Source organism: Antechinus flavipes, chromosome 5 (assembly GCF_016432865.1).
Source record: "Antechinus flavipes isolate AdamAnt ecotype Samford, QLD, Australia chromosome 5, AdamAnt_v2, whole genome shotgun sequence".
NCBI lineage: Eukaryota > Metazoa > Chordata > Mammalia > Dasyuromorphia > Dasyuridae > Antechinus > Antechinus flavipes.
This window is the reverse complement of record NC_067402.1, coordinates 83,329,478-83,347,027: the sequence shown is the minus strand read 5'-3', so window position 1 is coordinate 83,347,027 and position 17,550 is coordinate 83,329,478. Positions and strand designations below refer to the sequence as shown.

At 31.2% G+C, this 17,550-nt stretch overlaps 1 protein-coding gene across 2 annotated transcripts in view; it reads left to right on the top strand.

The window, feature by feature from the left end:
• Positions 1-17,550, top strand: part of UBE3C (ubiquitin protein ligase E3C) — a 176,253-nt gene that overhangs the window by 75,295 nt on the left and 83,408 nt on the right. For both annotated transcript variants that reach the window (XM_051963013.1, XM_051963012.1), the window contains exons 12-13: positions 7,270-7,427; positions 7,580-7,812. In XM_051963013.1, coding sequence (XP_051818973.1) covers positions 7,270-7,427; positions 7,580-7,812 — 391 coding nt within the window. The remainder of the gene's footprint in view (positions 1-7,269; positions 7,428-7,579; positions 7,813-17,550) is intronic.

Genomic DNA, 17,550 nt, shown 5'->3' with positions numbered 1-17,550 from the left:
TTATATATGTGCATTCTTTTTTTTCTTTTTAATAAATTTCTTTATGAATCATGTTGGGAGAGAAAAGTCAGAACAAAAGGGAAAAACCACCAGAAAAAGATAAACAAGAAAAAGAAAAAAATGAACATCGCATGTATTGATTTACATTCAGTGTTCATGGTACTCTCTCTGAATGTATATGGTGTTTTTCATTCAAAGTTTATTGGATTGCTTTGGATCATTGAAGCACTGAGAAGTCTTTTATAGTTGATCATTTCATAATCTTCCTGTTATTGTGTACAATGTATTCCTGGTTATGCTTATTTTGCTCAGCATTAGTTCATGTAAATCTTTCCATACCTCTCTAAAATTAATTTGTTCATCATTTTTTATAAAACAATAATATTCCATTACTTTCATATGCCATAATTTATTTAGCTATTCCCTAATTGATGGGCATCTACTCATTTTCCAGTTCTTTGCATCCACAAAAAGAGCTGCTACAAACATTTTTTGCATGTAGGGGTCCTTTTCCCCTTTTTATGATTTCCTTGAGATTCAGACCCAGTAATGGCACTACTGGATCATAGGGTATGGACAGTTTTATAGCCCTTTGGACATAGTTCCAAATTCCTCTCCAGAATGGTTGGATCAGTTCACAACTCTACTAGCATTCTATTAGTGTCCCACATCCCTTCCAACATTATCATTATATTTTTCTGTCATCTTAGCAAATCTGAGAGATGTGAGATAGTACCTCAGAGTTATTTTAATTTGCATTTCTTTAATCAATTATTATTTAAAGCACTTTGTTCATGACTATAGATGTGGCTTCATTTTCTTCATCTGAAAATTGTCTGTTCTTATCATTTGACCTTTTCTCTTTGGTCAAATCTCTGAATTTTCCTTTCTTTTGTAACTTACTTTTAAAAAACACTTTAAAATTGGCTAAATGCATTACCAAAGTGCCCTGTATATTTCTTTTGTGGCTCCCAATAACCTTATCAAGTAGATACTATAGATATGATTATTTTCATTTTACTTATGAGCAAACTGAGGCTTAAAATTTAAACATAGATCTTTTTGATTTTTTTGTTCTCGAACTGTGTACCACATTGTTCCTAAAAATAGTTTCATGTTTACCTGACAATCCATATATATCAGCCAAAATTTATTAAATTCCCTTATTTAAGTGGCAGTTAAACAAAATATCACATTCATTCTTTCTTTATTTATTTTTGCTGAGACATTTGGGGTTAAGTGACTTGCCCAGAGTCACACAGCTAGGAAGTGTTAAGTGTCTGAGATCAGATTTGAACTCAGGTCCTCTTGACTTCAGGGCTGGTGCTCTATCCACTGCACCACCTAGCTTCCCCTATCACATTCATTCTTAAATTCAAAGAAACGTGTTTAAAAATATGTATCATTGTGATCTTTACTAGACAATAGTAAGCAGAGATTTTCCTGTATAAAAGACCATTATTAGAAAGTACTCTGTGCTAGTAATATGCAGATTAAATTTTTCTATTTTCAGGAGTGAAGTGTAAATATTCTCCAAGGTAATAAATAGTCAAGCAATTTCTAGATTTGAATCCCGTTTGAAATGAGCATTTCTTCTATTATTACTTATTAATTTTTATTTCTTTGAATTGTAATAGATTCATTTTAGAAGCTTCATCTTATTGTTTCCAATTCCCACTCTACTGTTTTAGATAAGAGGTTTCCTTGTTCTTTCTGTTGATTGCAAAGTAGTTCTACGTAGAAGCCAGTTAGAGTAAATTTTCTTTAATACCTGTTATCCCAAGCAGGGTTTTGTTGTTGTTGTTGTTAAAAAAAGAAAAAATGAGAAAAGGAAAGTAAAACCTATTTTCTAAGTGGGAAAAACTACAGATATGAAAATGGTGTAGTTGGAGGGAATTTAAGTATTCAAATCACAGTTACAAGCTCACTTCACATCTTGAATTCCTGTATTATCAAGAACTGTTCTGAATACTGGAGTCATGTTTTTTGTTGGTACAAAATTAAATACTACTACAGTTGTTGCAGCATCTTGTGAAGCCCACATCTGGATGGTGGCATAGTGCTCCAAGATGAAAAAACTTAGAGATGATGCCATGAAAGCTGAGGAGTCTTATAAGGAAATCATTTTTGCCTTTTAGGGCCTTTTGGTATTGACCATAGAAATCCCTACCTTGATTTAGACCTATTTAACTCTCCTTTCTAGAAAGAAATAGATGTTGTTGCTATTGTCAAAGAATGTATACTTAGGTTGAATAGCTTGCCGCATTAAAACACTGAGATTGTTATTTAATCCTTTGGTTCTCATAATAATACTATTTAGTGCTATGATGCTATGCATCATTTTTACTGTTATTAAATGATATTAAAAATCAGGTTATTATAAAGGTCTGCACTAACTAAATTAGTGCTCAAACCAGATTTAAAATTCAGTATATCTTTACTCATACTTTACAGTATTTTGTAGGAAATCACATAAAAGAATGAATTTGTTATTTAAATTAACTTTCTTCACTCTAGAGTAGTGCAAACCTTTATTTGTTGAAGTTTAAAGCTGACTTTTTGCCTACCACCTGTTGGCTCGATTAAACTTAACTTAATAGAGAATGAGATTGGGAGTCAGGATGACAGGAAATTTTCACTTACTTGTTGTGGTGTCACAGCTTAGCAACAGATAATGCTTGTAACTCTGCTTGATTATTTCTTATTTGTTAGGAACAAATGCACCTTAGCCAGGAAGTGGCGCTATGATCTGTGAAAGAAAAATAGGATATTAATTTTATCAAATTCTTAATTAACAGCATGGTGCCCCTTCTCTCCTCCCCTCTCCTCCTTTTCCCCCAACAATTATTGATAGGATTGGTGTAGTTATGACAGGTTTTAAAATTACGGTTTTGGTGGTGTTTAATTCATGAAAATATTTAAGTAAACTAATACAGGGCTAAAGTAAATTGAATTTTCTTAACGCTTTAGGCAAAAATTATCTATGTACACTAAATGTTTAGATTGTGTTAAATGGTTAAATGTTTCTTATAATCTGGGAAGGGAGCAAGCATTTTATTAAGCATTTACTATGTGACAGGTTCTATGTTAATTGCTTTACAAATATTATCACATTTGATTGTCTTATTCTTGTTTTACTGAACTCATTTATAATATGTTAATCACTATATGAAGTCTTATGTAATGAGAATTGTAATCAACAGCGATTAGAAATTAATTTTTAAGACTTCTTGCTGTAAAATATTCTTTCTGGGGAAGGACAGAGAAATTATTTTTGTGCTTAATTTGAAAATAATTACTCAAAATTGTAATATAGGATAGTATTAAATAAGCATTTAAATAGGCATTAAAGCTTCAAGTTGCCCTTAATAATGGGCATATATTGTATGTTATAGTTCTAAAAGAAATCTCTTAAGTTTTCTAGTTCCCCCTTCCTAATTTACAGGATTATTTTTAAACTATTCTAAAAGGGTAACCATGCTGTTTTTTAAAGAATTCAAAACTTAATTTCATATTTTAAAAATGTGTATTACAATAATTAAAATCACTTGAACAAAAAATAAATAGTTGGTTCAGGACTGGGTATAGCTTTGTGAAATACCAGTTGATATCCAGGAAGGTAGGTGCCAAGACAGCACGAAGCCTTTACCCAATATCATTTAGTCAATCATTATTCTTTTGCTTTTGAAAGAGATAGTTAAACTCTTTGCAATCTCCTTGTGTCTGACAATGTGAAGAAGTAGCTAAAAGAGGAGGCAGGGCAAATGTCATTGGATTGACCAGTTTTGGGGTCTCCTGTTGCATCTATGGAATGTAGTGGATTTTTCTGTTATGATTCTGCCTTCATTGTTTTAGATTTGTTGAAATTGACATTGAAAAATTGAAATCAGCGATTGGAAGTTTGACCGATATTTTTGCTGATAAGGCATTGATGGGTGGGGTGCATCTGTAATTTTGGTCCCTGAGGGGCAGCTCTTAACTTTATATTGTTTTAAAAACTGTTCCAGAAGAGGAATGTTATCAGGCTGCTTTAGTTACTTAAAGATTCCCTTGCAAAACAGGTTTTCCATATATATGTGATCTCTGTTTATCCTACAGAAATTCAAATCCATTTGTTATTGAAATATAAATGAATAAAAAGTTGATGAGAAATCTTTTATAGAGCCTTTTACTAAAGATGTTAAATATTTATTTCCCTAAAACTCTACTATTGTGAGATCATAAAACCATTTATAATGTGATTTCATATTATACTTCTGTTGTCTTAATGCAACTTTTCTCAAACACTGTTATATAAAAAGCAAATATTCTTTGCAGTGCAAATAGAAAAATGTGCCACCAACAGTACTTTTTATTTTAAAATATTAAATATAAAATGGCCAGAAATATTAATAAGCAACAAATTATTGGTATCAAAATGAGCTTAATTTCTTATATTGTGCTTTAAAATCTTCCTTCCTTTCCTATACATAGGGAACATAATTCCTTAACCCCCCTAACAACCAACACTGTCATATTCAGATCCATTTCTTCCTCTTTATACTAGCTTGATATAGATCTTAATAACTTTTTTGAATTTTAATTTCATCAATAATAGGAGGATAATTATTCCTATCTTCTCTGCCACATTGAAAATGGTGATGATAACAAAGGAAAGCAGTTGTAAATGAAAGTGCTTTTTAAAAAAATAATTCAATTTTGTTTATATTCCATTCCATGTTCTTTCCTTCACCTTCACCCATCCCTGCCCATTGAAAAAGCAAGGAAAAGAAACCTCATTGGAAATATTTATAGCTATGTAAAACATGATTTTGCATTCATTATGTTCCAAGGGAAAAACAAGAAAAGGAAAGAAATAGAAGAAAATATGCTTCCTCCTGCACTTTGAGTTTACTAATTCTGTTTATAGAGTTGGATAGTAGGTTTCAGCATGAATCTTTTGGAATTGTGTTCCATAAGCATTACTAAATCTTTGAGTTACTGTCTCCACAATATTGCTTTTACTGTAGAAATTGTTTTCCTGGTTCTGTTACTTCACTTAGCAATAGTTCATATAAGTCTTTTGTTTTTTCTAAAACTATCCTCTTCGTTATTTCTTATAATACAGTAGTATCCCACTACATTCACATGCTATTATCTGTTCAGTCATTCCCCAGCTTATATGAACATACTTTCCAAAGGCAAGCTGTTAACCTACCACATTTTTAGAAGTAGCAATATTTGTTTTTGTTGTTGTTGTTGTTGTTTATTTTATTTTATTTTATTTTTTTTTGCCCTCTTTCCCCCTCCCCTCTTTCCACCCCAAGAAAGATTTGTATGCTGTATCTTTTCAATATAGGGATGAATTCCGTGAATGCATTTTAAGCTCCAAAGGGTGCTCTTAGAAAATTAGTTTGGGATGCTGATCCAATCAAAATCTTATTTTATGTGCTTGAATAAATGGTGTAGTAGATAAAGGGATTTCTATTTAGAGTTCAGTCTGGACTCAAGTTAGGTTTTTACACATTCCCTTTATAGTCCTGCATAAATTATTTAACTCCTCAATGCTTTAGGAAGCTATGAGTATATGTTGGAGAAAATATGACAGCTAGATAGCAGTTTTCTCACTGGTAATTGCCATCTCTAGTGAAATGACAGTTCTAGGGTCACCATTCTTATTCCTATCTTAAATTTATGTACTTGGATGATTGCTGCTGAATCCCTTTTCTCACATCTTTGAAAAGTTGTAAAGGGACTGCTAAGAGTTTGAATTACTCTGAAGTTATTAGGTACAGAAATTGAAGTATTTATGTAAGGTATTAAAAGCTAGTCTATAATAGATCCTCTTATGTTAAATTTTGTGACTCCTAAACTATTATTATTTCCAATAATATGGGCTATTTAAAACAAAGTAAGGATTGTTTATTAAAGTATCCTTTTCTATTTATCTGCTTTTCTTAAATAATTGAATTTTGGAGTTAGGAAAGAGATCTTAAAGGTCATTTAATTAAGATCTTTCCTTTAACTATCAAAAAAGATGAATCAAGGAGAATTAGATGATTTTGTCCAAGGTCATACAGTTACTGCTTACAGATTCACAAATCTGTGGTATTGGAGCCTCTGTATGTGACTATAGAAAAAAGTCAGAATTATAATTAGGGTCAGAGTCTGTAATGCCAAAAAAACTGAGCAAGACAAGAGATTAGAGACCAATTCAATAGTTTATTAAATGGAGAGAAATACTGGGACCAATGGATCCATTGTTGATTACAGGGCTAGAGGAGACTATCATCTCAAAGAGTCTAGTATGGGGACTGCAAGCTTTTTATAGAATAACAAGAACAATGACATAATGGAGGTGCCTAGGTGGGGATAACCTAATGGAGGGAGGTTACTGATATTCTAATAACATCTAAAATGGATAAACCTTTATCTTGTCAAACATTAAGAAGGAATGTTTATAAAACCTTAATCTCAAACATTAAGAGGGAAAGATTATAACTAAGGCAGAATAACTAAATAGGACAATTGGAGAAACTGGGTCATGACATTAAAAAGGGAACTTTGGCACAAGTCAGAGGAAAAGATGTTTTTTAAAAACTCCTTAATTACTTTCTGGAGCAAGAGAGTAAGCACAAACATTTATTAGAACTCTAAAATTTATTCAAAAGGAAAAAAATAAAGAACTTTTAATCTCAGCAAAGATTTATATAACACCCATTGTTTTGCAAGGCAGTAAATTTGGTTGCTAAAACAGTTACTAAGAATCAAGCATCTGTCCTCATAGAAATTGATGACTTAAAAGAAAAGGTAAACATTTCTTGTGTTGGGATTATACATCTATTTGTCAGACCCCTAAAATATATTGGCAGGATAATGATGACTTTTTCAGGATATCATCTGCAGACATAGGAGTTTCAAACCTCAGTATTTTTTAGGATTATGCTAATTAATTGTTTTTCTGATAGTAAGATTATTTTTTAGGCTTCATAAACTTTTTGCCCCGTTGAATTTTGTACTTGTAAAGGAAACAAAGTTACCAAGTGTTTTGTAAAACTATGGAGTCTTTGGGTTGGAAGGGACTTTATAGGCCATATAGAAATCACTCCTACAACATCTTAGTCTTTTTCTTTTCTGGGATATTTCTAATGGTTTGGTACTCTACATCAGGAAATAATCTCTTCCATTTTCAGGCTGCCCTAATTGGTTCTTAGTTGCTAACCATCATTAATTGATGTACACTAATCTTACATGGCTTGTAAATTTTCTTTTTTGTTCCCTCAATTCAAGGTCCATGGTACCATTGCTTCAGGTCATATCAAGAGGTTCTCCCATGTCCTTAGAAGATTCCAGTCGAATCATCCCACTCTTTTACCTTTTTAGTTCCTTGTTTAGTCATTCGCTAATTTCCATTCATGATAATGAATTCTTCGGTGATCCCATAGAAGGTAAGCATTTTGAAGATTGGCTTTTCCTGATTATATTGCTTAATAAATTTAGGAAATAGCGTGAGAGTAATAGAATTCATTAGACAATTAGCTTCCTATGAAAAATGGCACTAATTTTACGAGAAAATATAACAAGTGTTTTTTTCTTTCAGTTGTAGGTCAAAGACAATCATCAATGATGCCTTTTACATTACAAGAGCTTATAATATTATCACGATGCCTTCGGGATGCTTGTTTAGGAATCATCAAATTGGCTTATCCTGAAACCAAACCAGAAGTTCGTGAAGAATATATTGTAGCATTTAAAAGTGTGGGAGTTACAACTAATACTGAAATGCAGCAATGTATACAAATGGAACAAAAACGATGGATTCAGTTATTCAAGGTACAGTGTGTGCATTTTTCCTTTTAAATTAATATAATTCAAAGGAAATAAACCTTTTTTCCCCCAGCTTGTTTCTGTTTTCATGAGGAAAAAATTATTTTAGAGTACCATTGGAATCCAGCAAATTTTCCAGTTGTCAAATTATTCATGTTACTTTGTTGCCATATTATTTTTATAAGATCTTTTATAGATTTGCTTTTTCTATTTGTCACATTTTATTTGATATGCTGCAGTAAAAATAAGAATATTAATTTAATGTGGGCTTAATGTAAATTATTTCAAAATATCTTCAGTATATTCTTATCCTTTAACTATGGCAGGCAAGAAGTAGTAAGTTATACTGGCTGGAATATTGGCAAGAAACCACCACTACTAAGAATTTAACTATTGGAGAGGAAAAAAAGAGAAAAAGGGTGCTTGACTTGCCATGAAATTTCTGCCGCAAACATATCTAGTCAGCTAAAATTGTTCATTAACAGACTGAGAGCAGAAGAAATGCATTTTCCAAATTGAATGCTAGATTTACAGTCCGTTTAATACCAGTGACCTCTCGCACACTAATGTTCAGTTCGAGTCATCAGCTGTCCCTTCAGGTCTTTTATCACTGCTTTTGTCAAGCTATCTATTTAATTGAAAGAAGTTAATTGAATGAAAATGATCAACTAAGCTTGTATTAATATTGCTAATGGAACTTTCTTCTTGGCCATGTTTGGAGAAAGATGTCATGCTAGACTTTAGGAAAGGCCCATTAATGCTTGCACTTAACCTGATGGGCTAATTAAGGAATGCTTATTCATTCTACAAGTCTACTATAGTCTCTATCCAGCCCATTCTGCCTGATTTTACAACACATTTCACTTATGAGGATCAGCATTAGTAGCAGTGAGGATAGCTGATAATGTTTTGATTGCACTGACTATAGTACTAATGCATCCCTGAATTTACAATTTGTACAGATTGCTGAAATATAGATTTGCACAATTTAATTAAATTACTTGTATTTTCTATTTCTAAATAAACTTGAAATATAAAGGTATTCCTTATATCTTTTTTAAAAATTAGTACCTCATTAGAACTTAGTTTCTCAATTGGAATAATCCATTTTATTTATTTGGTACTTTTAATTATCTTTGCCACTTATAATATGTAAGTCTTCTTTTCTAGTTGTAATTATTAAAACAGATGTTATTTTTCTTTAAGTGTTTAATTAGATCTCAGGATCTTGTTAATTGATACTAGATTTCATATATGATGTCAGAAAGTGGTTTTTTTTCAGTCGTGATATTTAGAGTGAGAGTGTGTATGGGTGTGTGGGTGTGTGTGGGGTGCACCCCACACATGCATGCAAAGGGCATTAAGGATTTTTTTATTTTTGTTGTTAGGCTATAAAAATGCAAATGATTGTTTTAGAATTCCTAGTTAAGCTCCAGAATCTCTTCCTGCCAATTAATTCTTACAGTTCTTAAAGAAAAAAAGTGAAAGTCATCTTTCTTTTCAAAAGATTTGGATTTTTTATATTATTAATTTCAATAGCCACAGTGACTTGAAAATTAATTCCTTCTAAAGATAAGTAAATTTAGATTGCTAATATTGGATGAAAAACACAAAGCACAAAAAAGAAAGACAAAGGCAATCTCTTTCCCCTGTTTCTACCTCTCCTGTGGATTTAATATATTCCTGAGAAGGGGAAAAATAGCACTTAAAAAACTGTTTAACCAAGAGAAGGTTCTAGATTTAGTACAAATGCCACCTTCCAAATGAAGTCTTGTCTTTCTTTTCCCAACTACTAGAACTCTTCTCATTCCAAGTAACTATTTTTGTATGTACATATATACATTCTTGTACATACATACACATATATATATGCATAAATGCATATTATTTTGGACTAGAATGTTCATTACTTGCGGACTTTTTTATTTTTTGTCTTTGCATGTAGTGCCTGCCCCAAAGTAGGTACTTAATAAATGCTTTTTTTGACTAATTAAAGCAAAATCTTATTTACACTGAGCAAGATTTTAATTCTTATAAGAATTTGTCATTAATATAGATTATATAAATGTATTAGCTGTATTTGAAATAAAACTCTTATTTTTATGAAAAGGCAAAATTAAAGAAAATTTTTATCTTAAAATTTTCTTTAGCTTTAGTGGATTTTCTTAAATTTCAAAGTAGAAATTTCTAGGTTTTAACCACTATTTTCATTTTCTAACATTATGATAAACCGTCTGAAATAATTTGTGTGAGAGGTTCTGTTGGCTGATAGCACAACATTGAGTTTTAAGTGGATATGGTCATCTTTCTTTGTCAAGATAAGAATTGAGGTCAATTTGCTAAACCTTCCATTGACACTGCTAAAACAGTTTACACATTTATCACATTTACAAACTCTTCCTGAAGTTTAATTTACAGCCATAATTGCTTTTGCTTTATGAAGAGAAAGAAAATCCTATTTTTGATGTGCCCTTTTGTAGGCCTAAATGAGTATCTTGTACTTAATGTTAACTTATGAGAAATCAGTCACAGAAGCTAAAATGTTCTATACTTGAATTCTACAGTAAGATTTTCTATATGTTGCTGAAAATAGTGGGGAACAGACAAAGGAGTAGATAAGAGGAAATAGAATCTCAAACCCTTGGTACAGTGATAAAAGCAATAACTTTTCTAGTCAAATGGTTGCTTAAAAAAAATGTTAGTTGATCCTTTAAATCAGGTTTTTGACTATAAAGATTTATTGATATTTTAGAATCTTCTGTTTAATTATTTGTATGTATATTTTCTCTCTCCTATAGAATGTAAGGTCCTGTAGGACAGGAACTGATTTGATTTTTGTTAATATATCCCTAACACCCAGAAAATAGTAGGGATGGAGATTAGACCTGTAGTCTCTTTGATTCAAGGAAATCCCAAATGAGGAAACTCTACCGATGCAAATCAGCATCTTAGAGAATTGCTTAGAGCAAAGCTTCTCATACTGTGGGTTGTAACCCAGTCACATAGTTGAACGTGGGGATTATGAAAAATTTGACAACAGTTAAAGATTTCTGAACACAATCACCAACAATTAATTCAAAGTCAAATACATAATGAATCTGAAGTGTTTCTGGCAGTGCTTGTCCGTATTATATTGCAAGACTCCATTGCAGCCTTGGTTCTGAACTCAAAACACTGTACACTTTGCACTATGCATACATGGATGCTATCAGAAACATCTTGACTCAGACTTGAGACAGGGTTGCATAAAACTTGTCTGACAAAAAGAGGTTGCGAATGGAGAATATTTCAGAAGCCCCCGGTTAGACTATAGACAGGTTAAGTGACTTGTCCAAGATCACACAGCTAGTGTGTGTCAGAGATTGACTTCAGGATTGGAGGCCAGTTCTATCCATTGTATCTCTAGTAAGCATTTAATAAATTATTGGGTTGAACCCAGGGTTTTTCTATGGTTCAGATAAAAAAATTAAGGTAATAGAAGTATTTTCTCTTAAGTATTTACTCTGAACATATATGATTTTAAATTATACAAACCCTTGGAATGAAGCCTAAAATGATAATAGAATTGTAGTGATGACCATCTAGGTTCTGTCTTACATAGATGAAGAGACTGAGACAGAGAAATTAGTGATTTTCCCAAGATAATAGTGGGATATGGCTTACTACTTTCAATACAATGTTAATATAGTTTTTTGGACTTCCTAACTGAATACTTATTTTACTTGTGACAGTGTATATTTGAAAATTTCCTTTTTTTCCCTGTTTTTCTTAATTCATCTCAGTGACATTCTATACCCTTAGACTTTTCTTTTTAAAAGTTTTTACTCCCCCCCTTTTAAAACAGCATCTGCATTTTCCTATATGACCCTCTCCTTTCCTTCCCAGAGTCATTCCTTATATCAAAGAATGGAAAGAGAAAAACAAAACACCACTTGTATATAGCTAAAAAATAGATCAAATAATTATAGTAATAGTTCTTTTTTTTGAAAAATACATTTCCTTGTTTTTACATTACTTAAATTCCTTCTGATGTCATTTCCCTACAAGAATGAGCAGATTTTTTTATTTCAAAAAAAAAAAAAAAAAAAGGAAGAAAAGGAAGGAAACAAGCATTTATTAAGCCACCCCTTCTGTATTCCAGGCATAGTGTTAAACTCTTTACAAATATTATCTCATTTGATCCTTACAGCCCTTATCCACATTTTACAGTTGGGGAAATTGAAAGAAACAAAGGTTAAGTGACTTCCTCAGGGTCACGCAGCTGGTAAGTGTCTGAAGCACAATCTGAACTCAAGTCTTCCCGATACCAAGACAGTATTTTTCATCTATCTGAAAAGAAAAAATCCACACAATACTTTTGGGGGATGGACTTTTGGGGGGGAAGAACAACCCCTTGATTTGCAAAAAATGGAGATAGGGAAAGGTGGCTTTTCATATCTTTTTGGGGCTTAGTTTGTTGTTTGCTCTTTATTTTTTATAATTTTGAAACATTCATTTTCAACTTTTTTGTTTTTTTCATTTGTCATTGGAGAGATTTGGTTATTATTTTCTTGGCTCTGCTTGCTTTACTTGACAAATTCAAATAAGGCCTTCCATAGCGTATTCAACATTTTTATCATTTCTTAAGACTTCATAAAACTCCATGAAATTCATATATTGTATGGGACAAGTTAGATATTTATTTACATGATTCCAAATTGCTCTATAAAACAGATATATTGACTCAACTTCACCAGCAATACCTGTTTTCACACAATTCCTATTTTTATATTTGCCAGTTGAGCTATATGTTAGATGAATCCAGAAGGTTGTATTGATTTGCATTATTGTCATTATTAAAGATATGGAACATATTTTCATCTAGTTGTTAAAAGGTTACAGAGTGTTTTTTTGTTTTTTTAAAAAATTGTTTCTGTTCTTTGACTAGCTAACTGTTGAAGAATGCCTTTATCTTATATACTTCTTGTTGTTTCCTTTTTGTTATAGATGGTGACAAATTTGCTAGAGATAATTGATCCAAAATTTATTTCATTGACCACTTGCCTTCTCATTCTAAATGCTTTAATCTTATTTGTGTAGAAACGTGTATATTTTATGTAATCAAAATGATTAACTCTGTTGGTCTCTATCCATAATATATTAAACATCTACTTTTTATCTTTATTCCCAAGTATATGATACTCATTTCTAATAATTTTTTGGGAGTTCATTAACATCAGAACACATATACATTTTGAATTTATTTCAAACCGTGATATGTCAATCTAGGTCTAATTTCTGCCTGTCTGCTTTTCAATTTTCCTATTCTTGTCAAATAGGGAGTTTTGTCTAGGCAATTTGTTTTGGGGTTTACTAAAGATCAGACTTACCAAATTCTATTATTTATGATTGTCCTTTGTCTTGTCCAGTCTACCAATCTCCATTTCTGTTTTTAACGATTATCAAATATTTTTTGATTCTTGGCATTAATGTATTACGAAATCTGGAAATGCTACTCTTCCTTTTCTACCACATCACCCCTCCCCTTTTCATTATTTGATATATTATTTTGGTACATGGTTTTAGATCATACATTAAAGATTGATTTTAAAGAAGAAGGGTTTTTTGGTTTTTTTTTTTTTTTTTTTTGGTGGTGGTGGTTGTTTTGTACGCAATATTTTGTAGCATCCTGTTATTAGACTTAATCCATGGTAGTAGCAATAATTCTTTCAGCCTAGTTCAAGACTCTTTCAGCTTTAGTTATTTCTCATAGTTTTAACCTCAAAACAGGGTTTTGTTTTGTTTTTAAAAAAAAAAGATAATCACAGTATGCTAATCAGAGAGCACCTAAGTAATCCACAGCTTTTGTTCTCTCAAAGCTATTTATCTTATTTCTAAACCAAAATAAATTATAACCAGTCTTAAATATTTTATTTTTTATAATATTTTAATATTTAAATATGTAAATATTGATATCATTTTATAGTGCTTTATAATTTTCAAAGAACTTACATGGTTATTATATGGTCATTTATTTTTTAATTTTCTTTTAATATTTTTAATTATTTTATTTTTCAAATATATGCAAAGATCGTTTTCAGCATTCACCTCTGCAAAGCCTTGTGTTCCAAATTTTTCTCTTCCTTTCTCCCCTTTCTAAGACTTAGTAGTCTGATATAGGTTAAATATGTGCAATTCTTCTAAGCATTTTCATATTTGTCATGCACAAGAAAAATCAGATTAAAAGGGGAAAAAAATAAGAAAAAAGAAAAAAGCAACAAAAAGATAAAAATACTATGCTTTGAACTGCATTCAGTCTCCATAGTCTTCTTTCTAGCTGCAGGTGACACTTCCCATCACAAGTCTTAGAATTACCTTGAATCATCTCATTATTGAAAAGAGCCAAGTTTCATCACAGTTGGTCATCACATAATCTTGTTACTGTGTACAATATTCTCTTGGTTCCGCTCACTTCACTTAGCATTAGTTTAATACATTGTTATTTTTCTTCAACTTTAAAAAATATTATCAAAACTATTTACTTTTGCCATTCATTCATTCTAGTTTGATCTACTATCTGTTTTGCATCTTATATTTCTATCTGTACTCAAAATTGAAATTGATAACCATATCCAGAAGAACTGTGATCATTTAACTAAAAAAGTTTTTTTGTTTTAAATTCTCATATGCAGAAGAACTATGATTATTTAAATAAAAAAGTTTTTTTGTTTTAAATTCTCAACCTAAACATCCCCCAAAGAACATTTCCATACAAACACACACATAAGAACATACAATTTTATGTGAATCAATAATGTCAGTTTCATATTACTTGGTTTTTAAAAATATTTATTAAATTTTATATGTTACTTTGAAAATGATTTTGCTTCATTGTATCAAAGATTCAAAGACTTCTGAATTTCCTATTTTTCTTTAGTTCATTTAAATAAAGTTTCATTGACTTTTTGAGACACCTCTTTGCTACCTTTCCTTCATTATAATCCCTCACCTCCCAATTAAAAATGAACTAGAGCTAAGGGAAGAATCCTTACAACTAGCCATAGTCAAGAAAAATAAATGCATACTGTGGCTGTGTCTCAAATTGTATGTGTCTTTTTTCTTTTTATTCTTTTTCCTCTGACATCTTGAATCTGAAACTTCTCTATCAGGAATTTGATAACATATTTCATCATAACTCCTCTGGAAATGATGTTGGATGTTGCATTTTTCAGATTTTGAATTTGTTTTTCTTGACAATTGTTATTTTAAAAAATATTTTCCTGGTTCTATTTGCTTAACTTTGTTTCAGTTCATAGTATTCCAAGATATTTTGAAATGATCTCTTCTATAATTTTCTCATGAAGTAATATTGAATTACATACCATAATTTGCTCCCTCAGATGCTAGTTCTTCACTTTTGCTTTATTTTCTCCCCTTTTAATCCTTCCTATCCCCTGAGCGTTTAGAAATTTATTTTGCTTGTAGCTCTTCCTTTTCTCAATATTTTCCATCATCTTTAACTCTCCTTCCTCCATCTTTCTTTGTTACCTTTGTCACTGTCCAAGGTATATACTTTCGGGCTGTGATCTTCCTGGGGCCTTCTGTATAGGAAGGCCTTCATCCTTGCCTCTAGACTTTGAGCACTGTATGCTCTAGAAGTCTTTGTCATATTTCTGGTTATTCTGGGAAGGTGGACTTGTTTCATTACTGGGTAATGACTCTGGTTTTGTTGGTGGTCCTATTTCTACTTGCCCATGGACTCCTGGCAGACATTTTATGCCTATCTGTGGAGGGAAACGTTTAGTCCACTATAATTTCTCATTTGTTTTACTTTAAATTTCTTTTTGAGGAGAGGGTATGTATGAGGCAGTTGGGGTATGTGACTTACCCAGGTCGCACAACTAGGAAGTATTAAGTGTCTGAGGCTGGGTTTGAACTCATGTCTTCTTTACTTCAGGGCCTAACCTCTGTCCACTGTGCCATTTGGCTGTTTGTACGTTTAATTTTTGATGGCTGAAATCAGCTCTCACTAGCATGGGACTGTGTAAAGTATACTTAAATTCTTTGTGCTTTAGTTTGATCATCTCTAAAACTGGGTGTGGGAAGTTAGACTACATCAATTTGAAATTCAGTATTTATTTCAAATTCCAGTGCAGCTTTCTTTAAGAATTGCTTTTATAACCATATGCTTTCCAAAGGACTTTCTTGAGAAATAATTATGTATTTTTGATCATAGAATAAAATTCAGATTCAGAGGGAACTTACAGGGCATCTAGCCTGACTTCCTCATTGTGTCCTCACATACCTAGGAAAATCAAGGGACTTGTCTAAACAGGACATTAAGTATTTTGAGTTAATCATGAGGGAGGATGTGTTCTTTTTTCTATATACAATGTTGCAGTAATATATATTTTTCCTAGTCCTCATTCTATAACATTTGGTATCTCTCTTGTTTTTCTGATTTCTTTTGTATTTAAAGTTCTTCATTGCTATGTTTTACTTATACACAAAATTTTCGTTATATTAATACACAATTATTTTACATTTCTCAATTGATAGACATATACTTTCTTGTTACTTACTAATTGATTGATTTTGATCTCATGTCTTTTCATTTTTCCAACACTGAAGATTTGTTGTAAAAATCAGAATAGTGGTAATGAAAGTTAATTTTGAAGAAATAAAACTCACTTTAATAATAGTGGCAACAGGATGCTGGATTCTAGGATTGTGTTTGAAAATTTTGTTCCTTTGATGCATATTTTGTCTTAAGGTTCCAAGGACAGACAAAATGTTTAATTAGAAGAAATGTTTTCCTTAGAGGAGATTGTTATTACATGTAATATCTATGTGATATGTGATAATGGCTCTTTGAAGAATTCTTACAGATTAGGATTTAGCTCAGCATTTGCTTTATTCTTTACTATTAAACTTTTAGTTTTCACCATCTTTTTTTTGTAGCCTCTCTCTTTTCTTTTTCTTATTTTTCTAAAAAGGCCATAAAGTAATTCCTTCTTTCATTCTTTTTTTTTTTTTTTTTTGTTAGGGAGAAGAATGATTTTTTTTTTTGAATCTTTCTGATTTCTGCCATATACATAGTTTGTTTTCGTTGTTTTCATTATCTTATTAAACTAGAGAGTATGAAAGAATATAAACACATTCAGAATTAAAACAGTCTCCTCAGTGAATTCTTTAAAGCTTAGATTAGCATATTTTGGTTTAGGTTCATATTTAAGTGTAGCAGGAATGTGATGAAACAAAATTTAATCTAGAGAAATAATTGTTCTGTAATTTGTAATTTATGTTAAAAATAAAATTTATAATTTTACCATATTTGTAATAGAACCAGGAAAATTGTATGTATGTATGTATGTTGACCATAACAGTATGAAAAAAAAAAGCCCAATACAAGTATTTGTTGTGATATTATGGTCCTAGTTGAGAAAATAGACTTCCTTATTCTCTTTCTGTGGATGGGGTCTTTCTGTAGATGTGAAATAGTTTATATTATCAGATACTATTGATGAGTTGTTTGATTTTATTGAACTATTGTGTTTTTTTTTTTTCTTTTTAAAATCTCTTTTTACTATGGATGTCTATTGGGTAAGGTAGAAGAAGAGATAGATCTCCAAGTAAAAATGAAATAATAACTGTCAATTAAAAATTAGATTTTAAAAAATATAGCAGTGGATTGAAGTCTTTTCAGACATTGCTTCTTTCTGTTGTGTTTCTTAGAAATATTTCATAAGGAATTTTAGCAGAACC